The sequence below is a fragment of the Ovis aries genome, chromosome 2 (genome assembly GCF_016772045.2).
Source record: "Ovis aries strain OAR_USU_Benz2616 breed Rambouillet chromosome 2, ARS-UI_Ramb_v3.0, whole genome shotgun sequence".
In the NCBI taxonomy this organism is placed as follows: domain Eukaryota; kingdom Metazoa; phylum Chordata; class Mammalia; order Artiodactyla; family Bovidae; genus Ovis; species Ovis aries.
This window is the reverse complement of record NC_056055.1, coordinates 238377388-238400833: the sequence shown is the minus strand read 5'-3', so window position 1 is coordinate 238400833 and position 23446 is coordinate 238377388. Positions and strand designations below refer to the sequence as shown.

At 47.3% G+C, this 23446-nt stretch overlaps 1 protein-coding gene across 1 annotated transcript in view; it reads left to right on the top strand.

Annotated features, from left to right (window-relative positions):
• Positions 1-23446, top strand: part of OPRD1 (opioid receptor delta 1) — a 38950-nt gene that overhangs the window by 14359 nt on the left and 1145 nt on the right. The window contains exon 2 of the mRNA XM_027965410.3: positions 20880-21229. Coding sequence (XP_027821211.1) covers positions 20880-21229 — 350 coding nt within the window. The remainder of the gene's footprint in view (positions 1-20879; positions 21230-23446) is intronic.

The window sequence follows — 23446 nt, the reverse complement described above, 5'->3', positions numbered from 1 at the left end:
GAGCTGATGCTGTGGTCCGCAGGCAGAATTTATTCTTCCTCTAGGAAGCCTCAGTTTTGCTGTTCAGGCAAAACTCATTATCATGGATAATCTCCTTAAAGTCAGCTGATTATAGATGTTAATCATATCTACAAAATCCCTTCACAGCAACAACTGGATTAGGGTTTGATTAAATTTATTGTTTAGTCACTAAGTACTGTCTGACTCTTTGCGACCCCATGGACTGCAGCATGCCAGGCTTCCCTGTCCTTCACTATTTCCCAGAATATGCTTAAACTCCTGTCCATTGAGTTGGTGATGCCATCCAACCATCTCATCCTCTGTCACCCCCTACTCCTCCTCCCCTCAACCTTTCCCAGCATCAGGGTCTTTTCCAATGAGTTGGCTCTTTGCATCAGGTGGTCAAAGAATTGGAACTTCAACTTCAGCATCAGTCCTTCCAATGAATCTTCAGGGTTGATTTCCTTTAGTATTGACTGGTTCAATCTTCTTGCAGTCCAAGGGACTCTCAAGAATCTTCTCCAACACCACAGTTCGAAAGCATCAATCCTTCACTGCTCAGCTTTCTTTATGGTCCAACTCTCATACCCACACATGATTACTGGAAAAACTATAGCTTTGGCTCTATGGACCTTTGTCAGCAAAATGATGTCTCTGCCTAGATATGCTGTCTAGGTTTGTCATAGCTTTTCTTCCAAGTTGCAAACATCTTTTAGTTTCATGGCTACAGTCACCAGTCTGCAGTGATTTTGGATCCCAAGAAAATAAAATCTGTCACTGTTTTCATTTCTCTCCCATCTATTTGCCATGAAGAGATGGGGCCAGAAGCCATGATCTTAGTTTTTTGAATGTTGAGTTTTAAGCCAGCTTTTTCACTCTCCTCTTTCATCTTCATCTAAAGGCTCTTCAGTTCCTCTTTGGTTTCTGCCATTAGGGTAGTGTCATCTGCATATCTGAGGCTGTTAATATTTCTCCTGGCAATCTTGATTCCAGCTTGTGATTCATCCAACCCAGGATTTTGCATGATGTGCATATAAGTTAAATAAGCAGGGTGACAATATACAGTCTTGTTGTACTCCTTTTCCGATTTTGAACCAGTCTGTTTTTCCATGTCCAGTTCTAACTGTTGCTTCTTGACCTGCATACAGATTTCTTAGGAGGCAGGTAAAGTGGTCTGGTATTCCTCTCTAAGAATTTTTCAGTTTGTTGTGATCCACACAGTCAAAGTGTTTACTGTAGTCAGTGAAGCACAAGTAGATGTTTTTCTGGAATTCACTTGCTTTTCCTATGATCCAACGGATGTTGGCAATTTGATCTCTGTTTCCTCCACAATGTTGATTAAGTAACTGGGTACTGTAGCCTAGCCACATAGACACATAAAATTAATGACCATCACCAGGTCAAACAGACCTGGGACTGAGTCCTGGTCATATAACCTACTGGCTCTATGATCTTGGGCAAGTTTCTCTGCCTCTTTGAGCCTCAGAGTCCGCTTGTCTGCTAAATGCAGTGATAATGCTCACCAGAGTCAGTTGTCATGAGGATTAAGTGCGATGATGGAAATCAAGTACCTTCATTCAGTGCCTGTCATATAGGAAGAGGGGAGACACACACAAACATCAGTGGTCTTGAAATGGGCATTTTCTGGCTGTGGTGTAATCGCACGTTCGGTGCTTGTCTTCCCTTTTACACCGGTGGCTCTTGGAGGGCAGGGACTGCATCCCATTCATCTTCTATCCTGTTTCCTAGCTCAATCCCTGGCTCTGAGGAGGCTGCACTGAGTGTTTCTTAAATATCTAGCTGACACTTTGTTAATGAGATTCCCTCTGAGGGGCCGGGATGTATAAGAAAACTCTCCCAACGACAAGACAAGAGGGAAAGAAGATGTGCAGGAACTTCAGACTTCTGTTTGCTCTACAGTAACACCCCTTCCTTTTCAGCTTAGTAGGGCTTCCCTTGTGGCTCAGCTGGTAAAGAATCCACCTGCAGTGCAGGAGACCTGGGTTTGATCCCTGGGTTGGGAAGATCTGCTGGAGAAGGGAACGGCTACCCGCTCCTGTATTCTGACCTGGAGAATTCCACGGACTGTATAGTCCTTGGGGTCTAAAAGAATCGGACATGACTGAGTGGCTTCCCCTTTTCACTTTCAACTTAGTAAGTCTTTCCTCCAGGGAGCCTTCTCTGATGCCTCCTCCGTGTTGCCACAGGGTCCAGTGCCTGCCGCATCAGAGGCCCATACACTTTTCAAAGCCCTGATCACTCATTCCTCTCTCCCCAGATGAGGGGGTGGGGTGAGCATCCTTTGGAGCCCCAGTCTAGGGTCTGATACTCAGGTAGCATATCAGTAGGTGTTTGCAGGAGGGACATGTTCTATTTCCAGAGACCCATGGGCTGATAGGTCACATCTAAGGAAATCTGCCTCTGGGGCTCCTGTAGCGTCCAGCTGCTTCATCGGCTGGTCCAGTCATCCTTACGCCAGAAGCAGAGCCAGGGTGGAGAAGAGTTTCTCTTCCCTGCCTCCCATGGGTGTGTTGTGGTTCTTGAACTGAACTGGACAAGGTGCCTGCCCTGTATATTGCTGAGTGCGCCCTGGAGGCCACCCCACCCCCCTCAGTCATGTGCAACTCAAGAGCCTTGTATTTCTACGTTCCAGCCTTTAATCTTCTCTTTCAACACGCTTGCTGGGCCTCGTTGTCATTAACCACTTTCCTTCCTCAGGCTTTGCCAAAACTGAGATAGCTAATTAGTTTCTGGCTACTTGCCACTCAGATGGTGGGCAGAGTCGTAGCTCGCTGCCCTCGCTGCCCAGCCCTACTTGTTTTGCCAGTGGGAAGAGCAAGCACCCTTTGTTTACAAATACAGGGAGCCTCAGTTGGACCGCTGGCTGGCAGTTGCTTTATTTAAGCTGTTCATCCCCCAGCGTGGGCAGAGCCTTTGGGATCACTGCTGTAGCTATGCCTTGGTTTCCTCATTTGTAAAACAAAGGGATTGAACTTGACCAACTGAGAGAAGATGGGGTAGAGGTCAGTACTCTGGGTTCTGGGATTAGCCCAAGACTTACCCAGGCCCTGCCACTCCTAGCTCCAGGATTTTGGGTGAGTCACTTCAGCCCTCTGAACCTCAACGTTTCTCACCTGTAAAATGGGGAGAATAATGGTCACCTCCTGTGGTGGTTATGCCCCTTCAGTGGGATGGTGAACACACATATGGTCCTTAGCAAGACAACTGGCACATAGTAAATGCCCAGTAAATACTCTTATCAGCTGTCTTTCTTTCCAGTGCTAGCATTCTATATTTCTGATGAAAAAGTCTTTTTGCCGGGCTTGCAGGGGAGTGGAGCAGTTTTAACAGACATTGCTTCTGTGTTCTAGGCCACTGCTGGCAAGACGGTTATCTTTATGTATTCATTCCCTAGGGCTGCCGTAACAAATCATCATAAATAGGGTAGTTTATTTTTATTTTCTAAAAAATATTTATTTTTATTTGGCTGTGCTGGGTTGCAGCAGGCAGGATCTTAGATATTCCACGTGGCATTCGGGATCTTTAGTTTCGGCCTGTGGACTCTAGTTCCCTGACCAGGGATCGAATCCAGTCCCCCTGTTTGGGGAACGTGGAGTCTTAGCCACTGGACCACCAGGCAGTCCATAAACTGGGTGGTTTAAAACAAGAGAAATACTTTCTTTGTAGTTCAGGAGGCTCGAAGTCTGAAATCAACAGGACTCCGCTCCCTCTGAAGGCTCTGGGGAAGAGTCCTTCGTCCCTGAGCTTCTGGGGGTGGCTGGCACTGGCTGTTATACTTTGGGCTTGTAGCTGTGTCCCTCCAGTTCTTGACTGTGTTTTCACATGACTGTGTCCGCTCTGTGTGTGTCTCTGTTCTCCTCTTACAAGGACTCCAGTCATATTGGATTTAGGGCCCACCTTAATCTATTCGATAGTACAGTGAGTGAGTGAATAGTGAAGTTGCTCAGTCGTGTCCGACTCTTTGTGACCCCATGGACTGTAGCCTACCAGGCTCCTCTGTCCACGGGATTTTCCAGGCAATAGTACTGGAGTGGATTGCCATTTCCTTCTCCAGGGGATCTTCCCAACCCAGGGATTGAACCCAGGTCTTCCGCATTGTAGACAGACGCTTTACCATCTGAACCACCAGGGAAGTCAACCACTTCGTTAAAAAACAAAACAAAACAAAACCTTTATTTGTTTATTTTGCTCATCACAGTGGCTTCTCCTGTTGTGTAGCACAGCTCTCGGGTACAGGCTCAGTAGTTGCAGCACGTGGGCTCAACAGTTGTGGCGAATGGATAGAATTGCTCCACGGCATGTGAGATCTTTCTGGACCAGGGATTGAACCCGTGTCCCCTGCATTGGAAAGTGGATTTTTAACCACTGAACCACCAGGGAACTCCTTAGATGTGAATTTTGAGGGCAACTATTCAACCCGGTATGCTCTCCAAGGCTCCCTTTCCTCCTCTGTATGAGGATGATAATAGTAGCAATTTCATAGGGTTTTTGGAGTGATTGAATGAGATAATCTATATAAATGTCATGGTAGGATGCAATATGATACATCAGACTCGTGTTAAGTACTGAGTCTGTGTAGCTGCTGTGTTGGAGATGGTGGCAAAGATGCTGACAGTGATGGGGACCGTTGCATCCATGGACCCACCCTACACTGGTTACCCACTGGACACAGGGACATACAATGTAGGCAGCAATCTTGTCAGGAACTCTGAAGCCTTGGACAGGAGCCCGTTTCCCTTTGGCCTCTTACCTTGAACCCTCATCTGAGATTTAGCTTCTTGGTGGGCAGATTCAAGAAGTAGAAAGAACTTGGGCTCCTAGAAGTTAGGGGAACTGCTACTCTGTGTGACCTTGCACAATTGTCTTTCCCTCTCCAGGCCTCAGTTTTCCCATCTGCAAAGTGGGTGAGGAAGTTTGAACTCAGTGTTCCAGATCAGAGCCTCTTCTAGGGAGGAAGTTCCAGCACAGGGCTCTGTGTTTCATCTCAATGGTGGTAGATTACCAAAGGGCCAGAAAAGGAGTCAGGAGCCTGGGACCCCAGGACTGCTCACTAGGGATCATTCTGGGCCCATTTTCCTCATCTGGACAAGAAGAGAAGCCATATGATACGAATGTGCCAGGAATGTTCTAGGGAGATCATAGGCATGAACTCATCCCACACTCATCACACCCTCAAAAGGGAGGATGGTTATTCCCAGTTCACAGAGGAGCAAACTGATGCTCAGAGAACTTGCCCCAGGTCATACGGTTAGAAGCAGCTGTTGTTGTTCAGTCTCTCAGTTGTGTCTGATTCTTGGTGACCCCATGGATTACAGCATACCAGGCTTCCCTGTCCTTCATCATCTCCTGGAGCTTGCTCAAACTCATATCCATTGAGTCGGTGATGCCATCCAACTGTCTCATCCTCTGTCGTCCCCTTCTCCTCCTGCCCTCAATCTTCCCCAGAATCCGGGTCTTTTCTAATGAGTCAGCTCTTCGCATCAGATGGACAAAGTATTGGAGCTTCAGCTTCAGCATCAATCCTTCCAGTGAATCTTCAGGGTTGATTTCCTTTAGGATTGACTGGTCAGAAGCAGAGCTGGGGCTTAAATCTAGGTGTTTCTGGTGCCAGAGTCCATGCTTCTCCTTGGCTGCACTTTTACTGTATCATTTCCCAGAGCTGCTGTAAGGCATTGCTGCAAACCCAACGGCTTAAGACAACAGAAATGTAGTCTTTTACATTCTTGGAGGCCAGAGGTCCAGAAAGTATCTCTAGGACTGCGTTCCCTCTGAAGGCTTTTGGGGAAAATCTTCCTTTCCTCTTCAGCTTCTGGTGGCTCCAACAGTCAGTGGCTTGTGGCCACATCACTGTAATCTCTGCCCCCATCTTCACATGGCCTTCATTCTTCCTGTGTGCTGTGTGTCTCTTGCAAGGACACTTGTCATTAGAGCTAGGGGCCCGCCCCAATAATCCAGGATGGTCTCAAGATCCTTAACTTAGGGATTTCCATGGTGGTCCAGTGGTTAAGATTCTGCACTCCCAATGTAGGGGGTTCTATCCCTAGTCAGGGAACTAAGATCCTACTTGCACAACTCCCCAAAAAAGGGATAAATTAAAAAAAATTATATGTGTAAAGACCCCTTTTCTAAATAAGGCCACTTTCACAAGTTCTGGGTGTTGGGATGTGGACTTGTCTTTTAGGGGCTGCCATTTAACCCACTATAGTTATTATTGAAACTTTGGTAGTGACACTATCTGCTGGAGGTGCAAGGAGCTCAGGGACTCTCTGGAACAGCTTAGAAGTAGAAGGAGAGGAACAAAGTTGTGAGCTGGAACAAGGTTGCCAGTCTCGGGTGCATGAGTGATGGGAGCATGGCTTAAGCTGATGTTCCACCAGCAGTGATGTCAGTGAAGTAAGAAATACACAAAAAACACATCTGGGGGAAACAATAAAAAGTAAAAAAATAAATAAAAGGAGAGACCCCACCGCATCTGTGTACGGTGGATGCAGCCAGTCATGGGGCAGAAACCTGAAAACTTATCCACAGAGGCCACCCTTCCTGGTGTGGCCCATGTCCACATTAATGACTTGTTTTCCTGTGAGTTGTCCCCAATGGGATAGACTGTGCTGCAGGTGGCGAGTTCCCCATCTCTGGATATATACAAGCAGAAACTGCGTGGTCATTTGTCTGGAGTGCCACAGAGGGAATGCCCTCAATATGAAGTTTCCTTCTAGCTCTGAGATCCTAGGAATTTTCCTAAGGAAACCATCAGATATCTTTGTGCACAAAGACATTTATCACAATACTGTTTATAATACCAAAAGAGCAGAAGCAACCTATGTGTCATTTAATCTGAGATTTATTAAGTAACTATATTTGGGAGCATTAGTGTCTGTAAGTGAGACTAGCTCCAGCCTATAGTCTATTCTTGTATAGTCCTTGAGCCAAAAATGTTTTTTTTACACTTTTAAAAGCTTGTAAGGGACAAAAACAGGAATTCCCTGGTAGTCTAGTTGTTAGGACTCCACACTTTTACTGTTAAGGGCTGGAGTTCAATCCTTGTTCAGGAAACTAAGACCTCCACAAGCCCCGAGGCCAAAAACACCAAAACGAAACAGACAAACACACACACATTAAACAAAAAGCAGCAGAATATGCATCAGAGACCTTAAGGGGCCTACCGAGCCTAAAATAATTACTTTTTGGCTCTTTACAGAAAAAAGTCTGTTGACCTCTGGATTTGAATAACAATCAGTCACCCCAAATTATATTAATTTGTGTCTGTGGATATGGAAAGATGATTACAGCATATTTTTGAGAAGAAAGAAACAGGTTATATAATAGTATTAGAGCCAGATCCCATTTATTTAAAACAGGGCCTGTATATTTGCCTGTTATCTGTCAATGATAGTCTGTCCTACTGATGGTTTTTAAATTTTCTTTATGAAATGATTCTGCATTATTTGGACCTTTTATAGTGAGCAGCTGTTATTTCTGTGATCTGACAAAGCACTGGGGAAGAAAAGTAACTCTGAATACTCCCAACAGTCCATGCTGTTTGGGACCCAGTGAGTTTTGATCTAGGCTGAAGCATTTTGTTTGATTTGGTTCCTAAGGTGCTGTAAGGTCGATCAGCCTGATTGGTGCCTTTACTTTGTTGCTGTTATTGTTTTTAGGTCTCTTGCCCCGGGAGCTCTTATGCATGAGAGGTAAAAAATAAATACCCCTCAGCCCAGTTAAAAACAAATTCGCTCCTTTCGGTAGATGATCTGAAGATGATCTGACAAGGTTTCCCGTTGCCGAGGCCTAGCTGAGTCACCGCAGACTCAGGGCAGGCAGGGTCAGGCCCAGATGTCCTTCAGGGGCCCTGGGTTGGCCTGGGTGGAGGATAGAAGGGACAAAGGGAGCAGTGTGGTCTAACTCAGAGCTCTTGGGTCTGTGGTTGGTTATTTCCAAGGATCAGGGTGCCTGACCCTCCGTCCTCCCGGGAATCCCCCAGTAAATGCTGTGTTTATGACATGGTTCCTGCCTAAAGGCTGCACTGTCTAGTGTGGCGGACAGATGCAGCAACATTCATTCATTCAACAGATGTGCTTTGAGCACCTGCTTGGAGCTGGGAAGTCCCAGGCTTAGTGGTGACTGAGACAATGCCATGCCTTTGGGACTTAATGTTTTCCTTGTCAAAGAGAGTGTGGGAAGGGTGCGCACGCTGGGTTTGCAGGGGAGAAGCTGAAATGGAAGTCCAGAGGAAGGCACCAAGGACTTGGAGATGCCCACAGGGGTGGAATCTCTGCTCAGCCTCTTTCTGCCTCTGCAGCCTTGGGCAAGTTCCTTTATTGCTCCCCATAAATCAGGAATGATAAATCCTATCCACCCCATAGGGTCCTGGGAAAATTAAATGATGTAAAATGCTTTCCCAGCGCCTGGCACAGTCAGTGTCCAACAAACGCTTATTATCTATTAAAGAATAAAACAAAGCACAGGTGTAAGAAGTACCTAAAAGCATGCCTGAGAAACACCTGGCATGTAGCTGTAGTGCCACAAATTCTGGCTGCCACCCTTTTGACAAGAAGTGGACATATTGTTCTGAACTCACCTCTCTTTCTTGCCCTACCGGGCCCCATCATGACGTCTGTGCCATTGTTCTGATGTGTATAAGTCTCTCTCCCCGACCCTACCTGGACTGTGAACAGATGGTCTCCAAACTCCAGATCACAGCAGAGTTGAGGAATGGGTGAGGGCAGGTAAAGGCTCTGGAACCAGCCCACCTCCGGACCAGTTCTCTCCCTTTGGTCCCGGCCTCCAGACTTGGCCCCTCTGCCATGGCTGATGTGTGATAAGCTAGGTCTTAACACTCAGGGTTGCAATGAGGTCGAAATGAAATCATGCGTTTGGTGCATTTGGCATACCGCCTGGTAAATGTGGGCTTCTAGCTCAGTTGGTAAACAGTCTGCCTGCGATGCGGGAGACCCCAGTTTGATTCCTGGGTTGGGAAGATCCCCTTGGAGAAGGGAAAGGCTACCCACTCCAGTATTCTGGCCTGGAGAATTCTGTGGACTGTATATGGGGTCACAAAGAGTCGGGTATGACTAAGTGACTTTCACTTTCACTGGTACAGGAGAGAAAAGACACTTAGAGAATATTGCTTAAAAAAAAAAAAAAAGAGCCATCCAAAGCTGTCAGAAGCGTTCCCTTAGGGCCTTGTAAATAGGAGGGAATGTTTTAGCCTTCTTCTGGGCACTGGGTATTAAGATGTCAACCAGTCTAACCAACCACCCTGGGTTTGCCTGGGGAAGGAAATTCTTACCAGGAGCTTACTTGTCATCAAGAAGGCCAGCTCTCCAGAGACCCAGGAGTGTGTATGGATTTCCTGTGGCTCTGGCTGTGTGTTAGCCACTGAGCAAGGCCAGTCTCTATCAAGTTAAAGGGAAATGGACAGAGATGGTGCCTGTTCTTCCCTGCCTGGGGACGGCAGGGAGCAGGGCTTGTCTGACAGATGGTGGAATGGGTTTAGGGCTCTGAAATCAACATGGTCAGCCACTCAGTACTTCCTGTAAGGGAAGCCTCCCTGAGGTCTGAGAAGGATTGTTGTTGTTTAGTCAGTCATATCTGACTCTTGTGACCCCATGCACTGTAGCCCACCAGGCTACTCTGTCCATGAGGTTTCCCAGGCAAGAACACTGGAGTGCCATTTCCTTCTTCAGGGATCTTCCCCACCCAGGGATCGAACTCACGTCTCCTGCATTGGCAGGCGGATTCTTTACCACTGAACCGCCAAGGAAGCCCCTGAGGGAGGATGGTTGGGAGCAAATTCCCCAGCAGCTGTGCAATTCAAGATGCGCTAAAAGGGATTTTGACCTAGAAAAAAAGAAAAGCAATGAGTTTCCCAAGGCATCTCAGAGTCAATAGAATTCACCCCCAGGGTTGGGCCCAATTCAGAGAGGATTGAATTCTATGAGAAAAATAAGCATAAAAATATCAGGGGAAATAAACCCTTAAAAGCCTGCTAATTGTTATCTCTGTGCTGGCTAGTAAGTGAGAGGCTTTCACACGTGTTGGCTCCGAAAGCGTGATTACTCTGAAATTACCAATGAGGAAACGGCTTCAGAGAGGTGAAGTAATTTATTCAAGATTGCACAGCTAAGTGTGTTGACGAGCTAGGATATGAATGGCACTACAGAACTTCCTCATCAGACTCTCTAGCTCAGAAAACAGGCACAGTGAGAACACTTGATTAGCCACAACTTATTTATTGCAGTAAAATACATATAAAATTTAACCATTCCTAAGTGCACGGTTCTCTGACGTTATGTATATTCACATTGTCATGCAGCCATCACCAGCATCCATCTCTAGAACTTTTTTTCATCTTCCCAAACTGACACTTTGTACCCATTAAATAATAACCCCTCAGTTCTCTCTTGCTTCTGTCCCTGGAAAGCACCTTTCTACTTTCTGCCTCTGTGAACCTGACTACTCATATGAGTGGAATCACAGAGGTCTTTGTCTTCTTGTGACTAGCTTATTTCACTTGGTGCACGTCCTCAAGGCTCGTCTATGTGGAAGCATGTGTCAGAATTTCCTCTCTTAAGGCTTGATAATGTTCCATTGTATGTATAGACCCCATTTTGTTCATCCATTCGTTCATCTGTGGGCACCTTCGGCTGTTGTGGATGATGCTACTATGAGCATTCATGACCCTGAGTTTATTTTTTGTCTTTTTATTATAGTTTATTTTTAATTGGAAGATAATTGCTTTACAATGTCGTGTTGGTTTCTGCCATACAGGTATACATATGTACCTTCCGTCTTGACCCTCTCTCCCACCTCCCACCCCATCCCACTCCTCTAGGTTGTCACAGAGCCCCAGGCTGAGCTCCCTGGGTCATACAGCAAATTCCCACAGGCTGTCTATTTCACACTTGGGAATGTATATGTTTCAATGAGGCTCTCTTAGTTCATCCCACCCTTTCCTTCCCCCGCTGTGTCCACAACTCTGTTCTCTATGTCTGCATGTCTATTTCTGTCCTACAAATAGGTTCATCAGTACCATTTTCCTAGATTCCATATATATGTGTTAATATATGATAGTTTTCTCTTTCTGACTTACTTCAGTCTGTAAAACAGGCTCCAGCTTCATCTACCTCATTAGAACTAACTCAAATGCATTCCTTTTTATGGCTGAGAAATAGTCCATAATATATATGTACCACAACTTCTTTATCCATTCATCTATAATGGACATCTAGATTGCTTCCATGTCCTGGCTATTGTAAATAGTGCTGCAATGAACATTGGGGTACATGTATCTTTTAGAATGGTTTTCTGAAAGTGAAAGAGGAGAGTGAAAAAGTTGGCTTAAAGCTCAACATTCAGAAAACGAAGATCATGGCATCTGGTCCCATCACTTCATGGGAAATAGATGGGGAAACAGTGGAAACAGTGTCAGACTTTATTTTGGGGGACTCTAAAATCACTGCAGATGGTGACTGCAGCCATGAAATTAAATGACACTTACTCCTTGGAAGAAAAGTTATGACCAACCTGCTGCTGCTGCTGCTGCTGCTAAGTTGCTTCAGTCGTGTCCGACTCTGTGCGACCCCATAGATGGCAGCCTACCAGGCTCCCCCATCCCTGGGATTCTCCAGGCAAGAACACTGGAGTGGGTTGCCATTTCCTTCTCCAATGCATGAAGGTGAAAAGAGAAAGTGAAGTCGCTCAGTCATGTCTGACTCTTAGCGACCCCATGGACTGCAGCCTACCAGGCTCCTCCGCCCATGGGATTTTCCAGGCATGAGTACTGGAGTGGGGTGCCATTGCCTTCTCCATGACCAACCTAGATAGCATATTCAAAAGCAGAGACATTACTTTGCCGACTAAGGTCCGCTAGTCAAGGCTATGGTTTTTCCAGTGGTCATGTATGGATGTGAGAGTTGGACTGTGAAGAAGGCTGAGCACCGAAGAATTAATGCTTTTGAACTGTGGTGTTGGAGAAGACTCTTGAGAGTCCCTTGGACTGCAAGGAGATCCAACCAGTCCATTCTGAAGGAGATCAGCCCTGGGATTTCTTTGGAGGGAATGATGCTAAAGCTGAAACTGCAGTACTTTAGCCACCTCATGCGAAGAGTTGACTCATTGGAAAAGACTCTGATGCTGGGAGGGATTGGGGGCAGGAGGAGAAGGGGACGACCGAGGATGAGATGGCTAGATGGCATCACTGACTCGATGGATGTGAGTCTGTGTGAACTCCGGGAGTTGGTGACGGACAGGGAAGCCTGGCGTGCTGCAATTCATGGGGTCGCAAAGAGTTGGACACTACTGAGCGACTGAACTGAACTGAAGGATTAATGATGTTGATCATCTCTTCATGAGCTTATGGGTCCTTTGTATATCTTCAGAGAAATGTCTGTTTGAGTCCTTTAACCATATTTTAAATCTGGTTGTTTGCTTTTTTACTGTTGAGTTGTAGGAATTCTTTATATATTCTGGATATTAACCCCTTGTCAGATATGTGATTTGCAAATATTTCTCCCATTCTGTGGTGGCCTTTTCACTCTGTTGATCATGTCCTTTGATGCATAAAAGCTTTGAATTTCTATGTAGTCCAGTTTATCTATTTTTTGATTTGTTGCTTTTGGTTTCGTGTCCCAGACTTTGTCACCAAATCTGGTGTCATGTAACTTTCCCCCTGTTCTCTTCTAAGAGTTTTATAGTTTTAGCTCTTACATCTAGGTCTTTCAACCATTTTGAGTCAATTTTTAAATATGGTATGATATAAGGGTCCAATGTCATATCTACAACTTTTTGAAATAGGAAAAAAAAAAGAATTAGAAACCAACAGTAGGATTTTGAGATGTGGGGAGATAAAATTTATCTTCCTAGGAAGTTCATGCTCTCAACCACTCTTGCTCTGCCCTCCAACTAGCCCCCACACGGCAGTCAGAATGATCTTTTGAGAAAACGCATAAGTCAAACCCCATCACTCCCCTGCTTAAAAAGTGCAGCAATTTGTTCAGTGTCTGCCCCCTCCCTAAGATCATAAGTTTCAAGAAGTCAGACTGCCATCTTCACTTCTATAGCCCTTCCTCAGTGCCAGCACATACCAGCTGCTCCATTGATACCTGTTGGATGAGTGAACAAACCTCAGCGTATAATAATCTCACATTCTTTGACTTTTTCAAGGAATGTGGGGGAGGAAGGAAGTGGAGGAGGAAGGAAGGTAACAAGTACTGAGGGGCAGAACAGCAAAGTCATTACCAGCTGTTGGCACTAGACTTCCTGATTTAAATACCAGCCCTGCCACTTCATGGCCATGTGACCTTGGCAAATGGCTTCACCTCTTAGGTCTCAGGTTAAGCGATGGCAACACCTATTTGGATGATGAAAAGCAATTTGAACAGGAGGGACAGGCTGAGCGAGGGTGAGGTGTGGGGCTGAAAACAGTGGTAGGCAATCAATTACCTATAGACTGAACAGTGAGACCCTTAGTTCCCCAGCCTTTGTACCCTGCACAGCCAGGTGGCCACCCCTCCACTCTGCAGGAGGGTTTTTTCCTTGGAGAAGTTAACCTAGGGGGACTGAATTTGCAGCTGCAGACACAGGAAGGGTCACAGCGAGATACCAAAGGGGAAAAAAAGGTTTTCCAGACCCCTTCTGCTACCAGGGGTAGCTCTGCTACCAGAATCCTAACAGCCAGAAGTGTGCTCTCCAGGGAGGAAATGGCAGGATTCTTTTCTGAAGCCCCCAAAGAAGGGAGCTACAGTCACTGATATGTAAGTGTTCCTAGAATAAAAGCCAGATCTCCGTTCAGTCCACCTAGAATGACGCACACCAGCTGACAGCCACTCCCCAGCCCCCAGTGTTGTCAATTAATTAATTAGTGCTTCACTCAAATGCCAAGCTTTAGGGACTTCCCTGGTGGTCCGGTGGCTAAGACTTCACACTCCCAATGCAGGGGGCCCAGATTTAATCCCTGGTCAGAGAATTAAACTCCACATGCTGCAACCAAAGAGCTGGCATACTGCAACGAAGATTGAGGATCCTGCATGCTACAACTAAGACTTGAGACAGCCACATAAATAAATAAACACTAAAAAAGAGAAGGCCAACCTTTGATCACATATCACCAGATATCCAAGTCTCCGGGATAAAAGAAGGAGGCCAAAGCAGACAAATAAACAAAAATGTGTGAAGCAGATAGACTGTGCAGAGAGAAGAAAATACAAGACAAAAATTATCAGTATCCTCAGAGACAAAAGAGAAGATATTATGTTCTTGAAATAAGATGCTATAAATGCTATATAAAAACGGATAATAAGAGGCACTGGGAAGTAAAAATCGGAGATAAAATAACGTTTTTAAAAAGTCAATAGAAAGGTTGAGAGGTAATGAAAAGGAAATTTCCCAGAAGATGTACCACAAAGGCAGAAAATAAAAAAGAGAAGTAAAGGAGACAATCAATCTAGGAGGCCCGATATCTGGCTACCAGATTGTCCAGGGATTCCAGAGAAAGCGGTGGGGAGGAAATCACTGAAGAAATGATGAGAGGACGTTTTATACTGGAGGGCATAAACCTTTGGACTGAGAGGACCCAGTAAAAATGAAAAAGAGCCATCTTACGGCATATCATCACAAATGTCAGAAATCTAGGAGGAAAGAGAAGGTCCTAGGACTTCCCTGGTGGTCCAGAGGTTAAGATTCCGTGCTCCCAATGCAGGGAACCCTGGGGTTCGATCCCTGGTCAGGGAACTAAGATGCCCCCATGCCACATGGTGTGGCCTACAGCATTAAAAAGAATTAAATTTTAAAAAGAGAGAGAGAAAAGCTCCTAAAAGTTTCAGAGGTGGGAAGAATACACTACTACAAAACATCAGAAATTAAAATGGTTTCAGACACCTCAGTGCCAACACTGGAAACTAGAAGATGAGGGAGCCGTGCCATCGATTTTCTGATGGAACATGATTTCCAATCTACTATTTTAAATAGTAGACATGAAATCAGACGTGAGGATGGAAGAAGGACATTTGCTGGCTTGCCAGGGTGTAAAATTTTTCCTTCCTATGTACCCTTTCTTTAGGAAGTGACTACAGGATGTGCCCCACCAAAACAAGGGGATAAACCATGATAAACAAGACTTGTAATCCAGGAAACAGGTGCTCTAACGCAGGAGGACAGGTGTTCAGTGCTCTGAAAAGCAACCAGTTGCAGATTGAGAGAGGAGGAGGGAAGCTCCAGGAAGTGGATTCACTAGAGAAACAAAAGGAACTTGATAGATTATGTTGAGTGCATGGAAAAGGCATTTTTGTGCGTCTGCTGGAGTGTTTGAAGAGATTTATCAATGTGTACACAGAACTAAGCAAATTAAAAAAAGAAGCAATTGTTTTTTCATCGAGGTACAGTTGTTTTACAGCGTTGTATTGGTTTTTGCTGTACAACCAGCTTCGAGTATACCTATATTCCCTCTTGTCCCTGCCTCCCGTCTCCCCGTATCCCACCCATCTCGGTCATCACAGAGCGCCGAGCCGAGCTCCTTGCGTTATACAGCAGGTTCCCGCTATCTGTTTCACACATGGGGGTGTATAGATGTCAGGCCTCATCTCCCAGTTCATCCCACCCCCTTCCCCCCAGCGTGTCCACATGTCTGTACTCTGTGTCTGTGTCTCTATTCCTGCCTTGCAGATAGGTTCATCTGTACCATTTTCCCATATATGTTCATTAATATATGATACTCGGTTTTCAAAAAGAGGCAGTTACTAACTCCACGAAGAACAAAAATTAGTACTAAAAAACGAATACAACTATAGTATACCATTTGGCTCAGCGTGGACAGTACCTACAAAGGCAGAAGAATGTAAGCCCTGGGGACTTCCCTGGTGGTCTGGCGGCTCTGACTCTGTGCTCCCAACACAGAGAGCCCAGGTTCAATCCCTGGTGAAGGAACTAGATCCCATATGCTACAACTAAAGAACTCACATGCCATGATGAAGACTGAAGATCTTGTGTGCCACAGCTAAGACCTTGGCACAGCCAAAGAGATAAAATAAGTGAATAATTTTTTAAAAAACCACGAATGTAAACCCTGGGAAAAAAATAACTCTGGATATAAACTTGACTAAGCAATTTTAAATTGTGGTAGAACTATATTGGGAGGATGGAGAGGAAGCTGGGTAGATGAAGAGAGGTGATCCTTATTTACCATATTAAAGAGTTGGGGAGGACCTTAGTGGGGGCTTTCCCTGGTGGCTCAGTAGTAAAGAATCCATCTGCAATGCAGGAGATGCAGGTTCGATCCCTGGGTTGGGAAGATCCCCTGGAGAAGGAAATGGCTACCCACTCCAGTGTTCTTGCATGGGAAATCCCATGGACAGAGGCGTCTACAGTCCTTGGGGTTGCAAAAGGGTCTGACACGATTCAGCAACTAAACAACAACAAGGAGGAACTTAGTAGTATTCACTAATACTTGGTTCTCCCTCCTTCTGGGCACACAAAAGATTACTTTTCAGTCCCTTGCAATTGGATGGGGCCAATATAACTACTTCTGGAGAGTCAGCTTCAAGAGAAAGTGCTGTGTTGCAGCTAGACTGAAGCTTAGATGACTCTGTGTCTGTCCCCTCTCCCTCTGTGGTGGCCAGGGCAGCCTTGGGTTAAGATAGCAGAGCCGCAAGATTGAAGCAGGCTGGAACTGCCTCATGGAATATGGATGTCCTGGAGACACTGAATGGATTCTGCAAGGGTGAGAAATAAAGCTTTTTCATGTGTGAAGCCATTGAGATGTTGGGATTGTCTGTTACTGGTGCATACCCTGACTTTGTTATCATTGTTTAGTCACTAGGTCATGTCCAACTCTTAAAGCTCTATGGACTGTAGTCCCCCTAGGCTTCCCTGTCCATGGGATTTCTCAGGCAAGAACACTGGACTGGGTAGCCGTTTCCTTCTCCAGGGGATCTTCCCACCCAGGGATCGAACCCACGTCTCCTGCTCTGGCAGGCTGATTCTTTACCACTGAGCCAGCCCATAACTTGACTTAACTGAATACAAACTTCAACAGCTACTGTCTAAAATAGATACATCAAGAAATAGACATTTAAACATATTATTTAGAATTATGGAGATCATCACTAGAAGAATAAAAACATTAAAAGTGGTTGCTCTGGGGAGCAGGGCTGAGAAGTAAAGATAAGGTGGGGCAGAAGGGCAGCTGTTTTCATTATAGTGCTTTGGCACTAGGGCATTGTATTACACTGGCAGAAACCACGTGTATGCAGTCGGGAGGATTCCTGCCAAACCAACACAGTGGCTGGCTCTTCGGAGGGAGGGCAGGCTAGAACGAACAAACGTCTGAGGGAACCACAGATGGGATTGGACAGGTGGGCGGGCGCAGTGGGGAGGGAGGCCACCCAGATGAAATGCCAGTGTGAGGAGTTTGGTTTTTATCCAGATGGCAATGGGAAGCCATGGAAGGATCATAAGGGATAGAGTCGAATCTGCCTGAGCAAACTCACCTTTACTGTGAGCATCCTGACTCAAGTGGAGGATGAATGGTGGGGCAGGAGGCTGCTGTGATGGTCCCCGTGAAAGCGGAGGAGGCCTGGACTAAGACATCTGTACCACAGATGTTGATGGAGAAGCTGCTGTTCACAAAGTCAGGCAGTGGTTTGTACTTCAGTCTTCGTAAAGAAGACTGAAGCAGTGTAAGGAGATAGAGGGGTTTCCCTGGTGGGTCAGCAGTAAAGGAGTCGCGGGTTTGATCCCTGGGTTGGGAAGATCCCCTGGAGGAGGGCATGGCAACCCACTCCAGTATTCTTGCCTGGGAAATCCCATGGACAGAGGAACCTGGTGGGCTACAGTCTATGGAGTCGCAAAGAGTCAGACACAACCGAGTGACTTAGCATGCACGCACGCAAGGCGATGGAGGGGAGAGAGGGTACCAAGATATTGGGCAGCAGCTCTGAGGAGATATTTGAGTAGAGTCCTGGATTAAGTGAAAGAATGGGGGACTTCCCTGGTGGTCCAGTGGTTAAGACTCTGAGCTTCCAGTGCAGGGGCCTGGGTTCCATCCCTGGTCAGGGATCCCTGGTGCTGCAACTAAGACCTCACTTGCTGCAACCAAAAATAAAGATTCTGCATGCTGCAACTAAGACCCAACACAGCCACAGGAAAAAAAAAAGAAGGAACAAGGCATGCAAAATATGGAGGATGAGGGTTCTGGGCTGAGTGGACTGCAGTCTGGTGGCCCTGAGGTGGGATGGGCTTGATGTGGCCAAGGTACAGCAAAGAGGCTGTTGTGGGACGGGGGCCGGGAGGGCAGAGAAGGGACATCCACCAGGAGGAAGGTTCTGGGAGCTGAGGCCTGAGAGGTGGTACGGGAGAGGGCTTTGAGGAGCTCCTAGGGGACTGAGAATCCCATGGACAGAGGAGCCTGGCGGGCTACAGTCCATGTGGTCTCAAGAGTCGGACAAGACTTAGCAGCTAAACCTCCATCCCTAGGGGGCTGAGAGCCGTCAAGTGGCAGGACTGGTACTGAGGAGGCAAGGAGGACCCGGCTTGGTGGCCAGTGAGGTTCCCCCTCCCTCTACCGGGGCCCCACCGACCCCCAGAGTCGGCTGCGCCTCAGCCCTGTCTGGGCCAGCTACAGCAGCTTCATCACCCACTCCCCTTATCCCAGCCCCCTCTGGGAATTGAAGGATCCTTCACAAATCAAAATAGCAGGCAGAGAACAGCCTCTAATTGTTCTGCGTAAAAGAAGTGAAATTAGACGAGTCAGCTGTGGGGTTGAGACCGCCTCCCACACAGCTGTGATCCCGCACCGCTGAAGGCAGACTTCCCAAGACTTGCAATTCTGCTGTCTCCGAGCAAAACTTTGCTTCTCCAGCCCCAGGGCAAATGACAGCTATTTTGGGAGGAAGTGAGACAGCTGCTGGCCCTGGAGGACAATGAAAGAGTCCTTTTTTTATTTTAAACCAAAAAAGAAAAAAAAAAAAAAAAGAAAATCAATCACTTTGTGAAGGAGCAGCCTTAGGTGATGTGAGTTCCTTCAGTCATTCAAAACACTGGGCGCGCTCATCCTGGGGTCACCAGACTCGGCCGCTGTCAGGCCGCTGTCAGGCAGGTTCGGCCCAGAGGAGCAGAGGTGCGCGGTATGGCTCCAGCTTTGGTGGAGCGGGGAGAGAGCACTATCTGGACGCCAGGAGGGCCAAGTTCTCAGCTTGGTCCGCCACGGTCACTCTGTGGCCTCGGATCAGTTTCTCACCTCCCCCCAGTGTGGGCTTTAGGCTGCATTGTGGTTGCTTAGTCTTTCAGTTGTGTCCGCCTCTTTCAGATCTCACGGACTGTAGCCCACCAGGCTCCTCTGTCCGTGGGGTTTCCCAGGCAAGAATATTGGAGTGGGTTGTCATTTTTTCCTCCAAGGAAATTTTCCGAAGCAGGGATCAAACCTATGTCTCCTGCATTGACAGGTACTCTTTACCACTGAGCCACCAGGGAAGCCCCTAAGGGCTTCCCAAGCAATAAAGTCCATGAGAAGCACGCACGTGTGTGTGTGTGTGTGTGGTGTGTGTGGTGTGTGTGGTGTGTGTGGTGTGTGTGGTGTGTGGCTGAAGATGAAGATTCCCCAGGCCCGATTTCCAGAGATTAAGACAGAAGATCTGGGGTGGGGTGCGGTCTAAGAATCTGCACTTCTCACAGACTCTTCTGGTAATTCCCTCCAGAGTCCCTGGTCCACAGGGTAGTAAAAACTTTCCCTCAATCTCTCTGGGCTCTTCTTGCTCTGAAATTTGAAGAGTTGCTCATGCAACCCTCCCCTGGGTTTCTCAGATCATTCCAGGATCATGGAAGGTATCCTTACCCCTGCCTTGGTGTTTGTGTGTTCCTGTGATGATCACGCTGCACAGGGATGGTCTGTTTCAGTGTATTTAGCCTCCTCCAGGCTATCTGGTGCCCAGCCTGGGCCTCAGTACAAGAGAGGTCATGACTGTAAATGTTGGCCCAACAAGAGGCCAGCTGTAGGGCTGGCAGCTTGGCAGCAAGTAGACCAAGGAAGGATGCTGCTGAGTTCTGGGTGCCCGGCGTGGCTGCAGACATCTGGTTTGGACAGCTGGACTCATGGCCTGGGTCAGGTGTGTGACTCTGTCAGCTGCTTCCCTTGCCTGCAGCTGAGGAAGTCCAGCCACCTGGGGCTAAGGTGGCCTTGATAGGCCCACCGACTGGGAGCCCTGGTCAACCCTGGAGAACACCCAGGCAGTCTGAGGCCCCAGCCAGTTTGTCTCAGCTTCTTCAGAGTTGGTTAATTATATTCCCCAAAGGCCAGATCAGTGGCAGAGGCCAGAGGGTCAGGTCACTCTGGCCTAGCCCCCAGCTTCATTTGTATATATGGAGAATAATAACATCTGTCATATACTGAGCACTTACCGTGCTCTGAGCTCAGGGCTAAATGCTCTATCATCTGTTATTAAATTTTATAACAGCCCTAATAAGGTTGGTAAAAGTATCGCTCTTTTTTTTTTTTCTTAACAATATGGACACCAGGGCTTAGAGAGGTCAAGTTACTAGCCCAGAGTCACTCAGCTAATAAATAATAGAGGCAGTATTAGAATTGAGACCTGTGTTCCTCTGGAGCCCAGTTTTATATGTAAGCATATTGCGTAGAACCCCTGAGAAGATAAGGGCTTTTCCTTGAGTAACTTCTTACTAAAATTACTCCCTGCTGGAGAACTCCTTTTGAATCTGTTATAGTGGAAAGGAGTGATGCTGAATCAGATAGGGTTCTAGTCCCACCTCTGCCCCTGACCTTTCCTGTCACTTTGGTTCAGTCATCCCCCTCCGTAATGTGAAACTGAAATCCGTGAAATGGAACAATTATATATGCACTTCCTTTTAAGGTACACTAAGATGAAGACAGCCACCAACATCTACATTTTCAACCTGGCCTTGGCAGACGCCCTGGCCACCAGCACACTGCCCTTCCAGAGTGCCAAGTACCTGATGGAGACATGGCCCTTTGGGGAACTGCTCTGCAAGCTCGTGCTGTCCATTGACTACTACAACATGTTCACCAGCATCTTCACGCTCACCATGATGAGCGTTGACCGCTACATTGCCGTCTGCCACCCCGTCAAGGCCCTGGACTTCCGCACCCCTGCCAAGGCCAAGCTGATCAACATCTGCATCTGGGTCCTGGCCTCCGGTGTCGGTGTACCCATCATGGTCATGGCTGTGACCCGCCCCCGGGGTGAGTGAGGAGGGGAGCCTTGGTACGGATCACTGACCACAGGAGGCAGCACACAGGCTGCTGTGGGTTTGTAGACCTTTTACCAGGGTGGGTGTAGGTGGATCACCAATGGAGTGTGGGTTGCTAATCAATGAAAGGGTGGATGGCTGGCCAGTGGGAGTGTGAATAATCAACCAATGGGAATGTGAGTGGTGGACTGATGGGAGAATGAATGACTGGTCAGTGGTCATATGGCTGGTTGGCCAAAAAAATTTTATGAATGGGATTATGGATGGCCAGATGTGTGGCTGGATAGCCAGTGGGGAGAGGGTGACCAGTGAGCAGTGGGGGCCATAAGATCTGCAATCCCATCCCAAACTCCCTTCCACCCCACTGGCCCAGATGACCAAAGCAAGGCCTAGAGAATGGCCTGCATAGAATGACAGGCGCATTTCCTCAGAGTAAAATGCTGTACTAATTAGTGTAGTATAGTAACTACCTGTATCAGTCAGGTGGCTGCTGTAACAACAGCCATAGCGTAACGCAATAGAAGTCTATTTCTCACTCACATCACAGTCCAGTGTAAGTGGAGGAGGGGCTCTACTCCACACAGTCAATCAGGGATCCAGCCTCCAAATGATGGTTTGGGCTACAATGTGCTGGCATTTGGGTTTCCATGGTGGCTCAAAGAATAAAGAATCCACCTGCAACGCAGGAGACGAGGGTTTGATCCCGGGGTCAGGCAGATCCCCTGGAGGTGGGCATGGCAACCCACTCCAGTATTCTTGCTTGGAGAATCCCATGGACAGAGGAGCCTGGCAGGCTACAGTCCATGGGGTCACAAAGAGTCAGACACGACTGAAGCGACTCAGCACACACGCACGCACTAGCCTCTGGCCAGCAGATGAATGAGGGAGTGGTGTAAATGCAGGGCCCATTACTTCCTAGTGATAGCTGGTTAGTTGTTGTTGTTTTAGTCATGTCTGACTCTTTTGTGATCCCATGGGCTGTAGTCCTGCCAGGCTCCTCTGCCCATGGGATTTCCCAGGCAATAATACCGGAGTAGGTGGCTATTTCCTTCTCCAGGGGATCCTGCATTGGCAGGTGAATTACCAGTGAGCCACATGGGAAGTCCAGTGATAGCTGGTTACATGACCCCAACTTGATATAAATGGGAAAAGTAATTTAGCAGCAGCAAAGACACTGGTCACTAACCTCTCTTGACCCACGCTCTGTCATGGGGTGTTGAAAAGATTAAATGAGATGATAGGTTGTGAAACACTTAGGACAAGGCCTGGCTCATTGTCAAGGTCCAATAAATAGCAGCTATTAGAATATTTGAGCCTGTGAGATAGACAAGGCAGGGACTCCTACTTCCATTGGACTGAAAGCAAACTGAGAATCAGAGAGGTCAGGTGATTTATTTAGCAGACATTTGGTAGAATCTGGGCTAGAACCCAAGTTTCCTGTCCCCATAACTGTTGCTCCTTTTTGCCGCCAGGGTGAAGGTTTGCACTGTCGTAGGAGAGGGACAGGCTTGGTGGGGAGTTTCTTGGCCACCTTGACCCTCACAAGGGTAGAGTTCTCCTGCCCTTATATAGTCTCTGAGTGATTTGTCTTGACTGAGCAGCTGGACCTCATTCCTCACTGTCAGCCTTCAGTTTACAGGCCATTAACTTCAGCCCTTCTGGGGGCTGGGCCAGATGGGCCTCCTCATCCCCCGCCCCCTACTCTCTTTCTCTCTCATACACACACACACATTCACACACATACACTCACTCCCTAAGTGTGTGCCATTGGCACTCAGTTCTATAAGCTTCTTGCTGTGTGACCTTGGACAAGTGCTATTCCTCTCTGGGCCTGCTTCTGCCATCTGTACCATGAAAGTCCTTGGGTCCAGTTGTGGCTGGTGGTCCTGCCAGCCTGATATCCTGTGGACCCACTCTGTCTGTGGACCCCAGCCCCTTTCTTACAGCTCTCAGGCTCCAAGTCCCCTGGATGGGTCCTCAGATTCCAGGATCCCACGAGGTCCTGGGAGCCCCCTGGGCCAGCCTCAGCCCTGTGTCTGAGTCCCATAACATCCCCAAGGTGCTCATGCAGCCTGAGCCCACACTCCAGGAGAAGGGAGATTATTCCATCCCCTCTTATCTGTGGACAAGAGTGGCAGTCAGAACGTTCTTGACATGAAGCTGAGATCTGCGTCCTTGGCAGATCTGCGTCCTAGCTCTGACCCCTGGG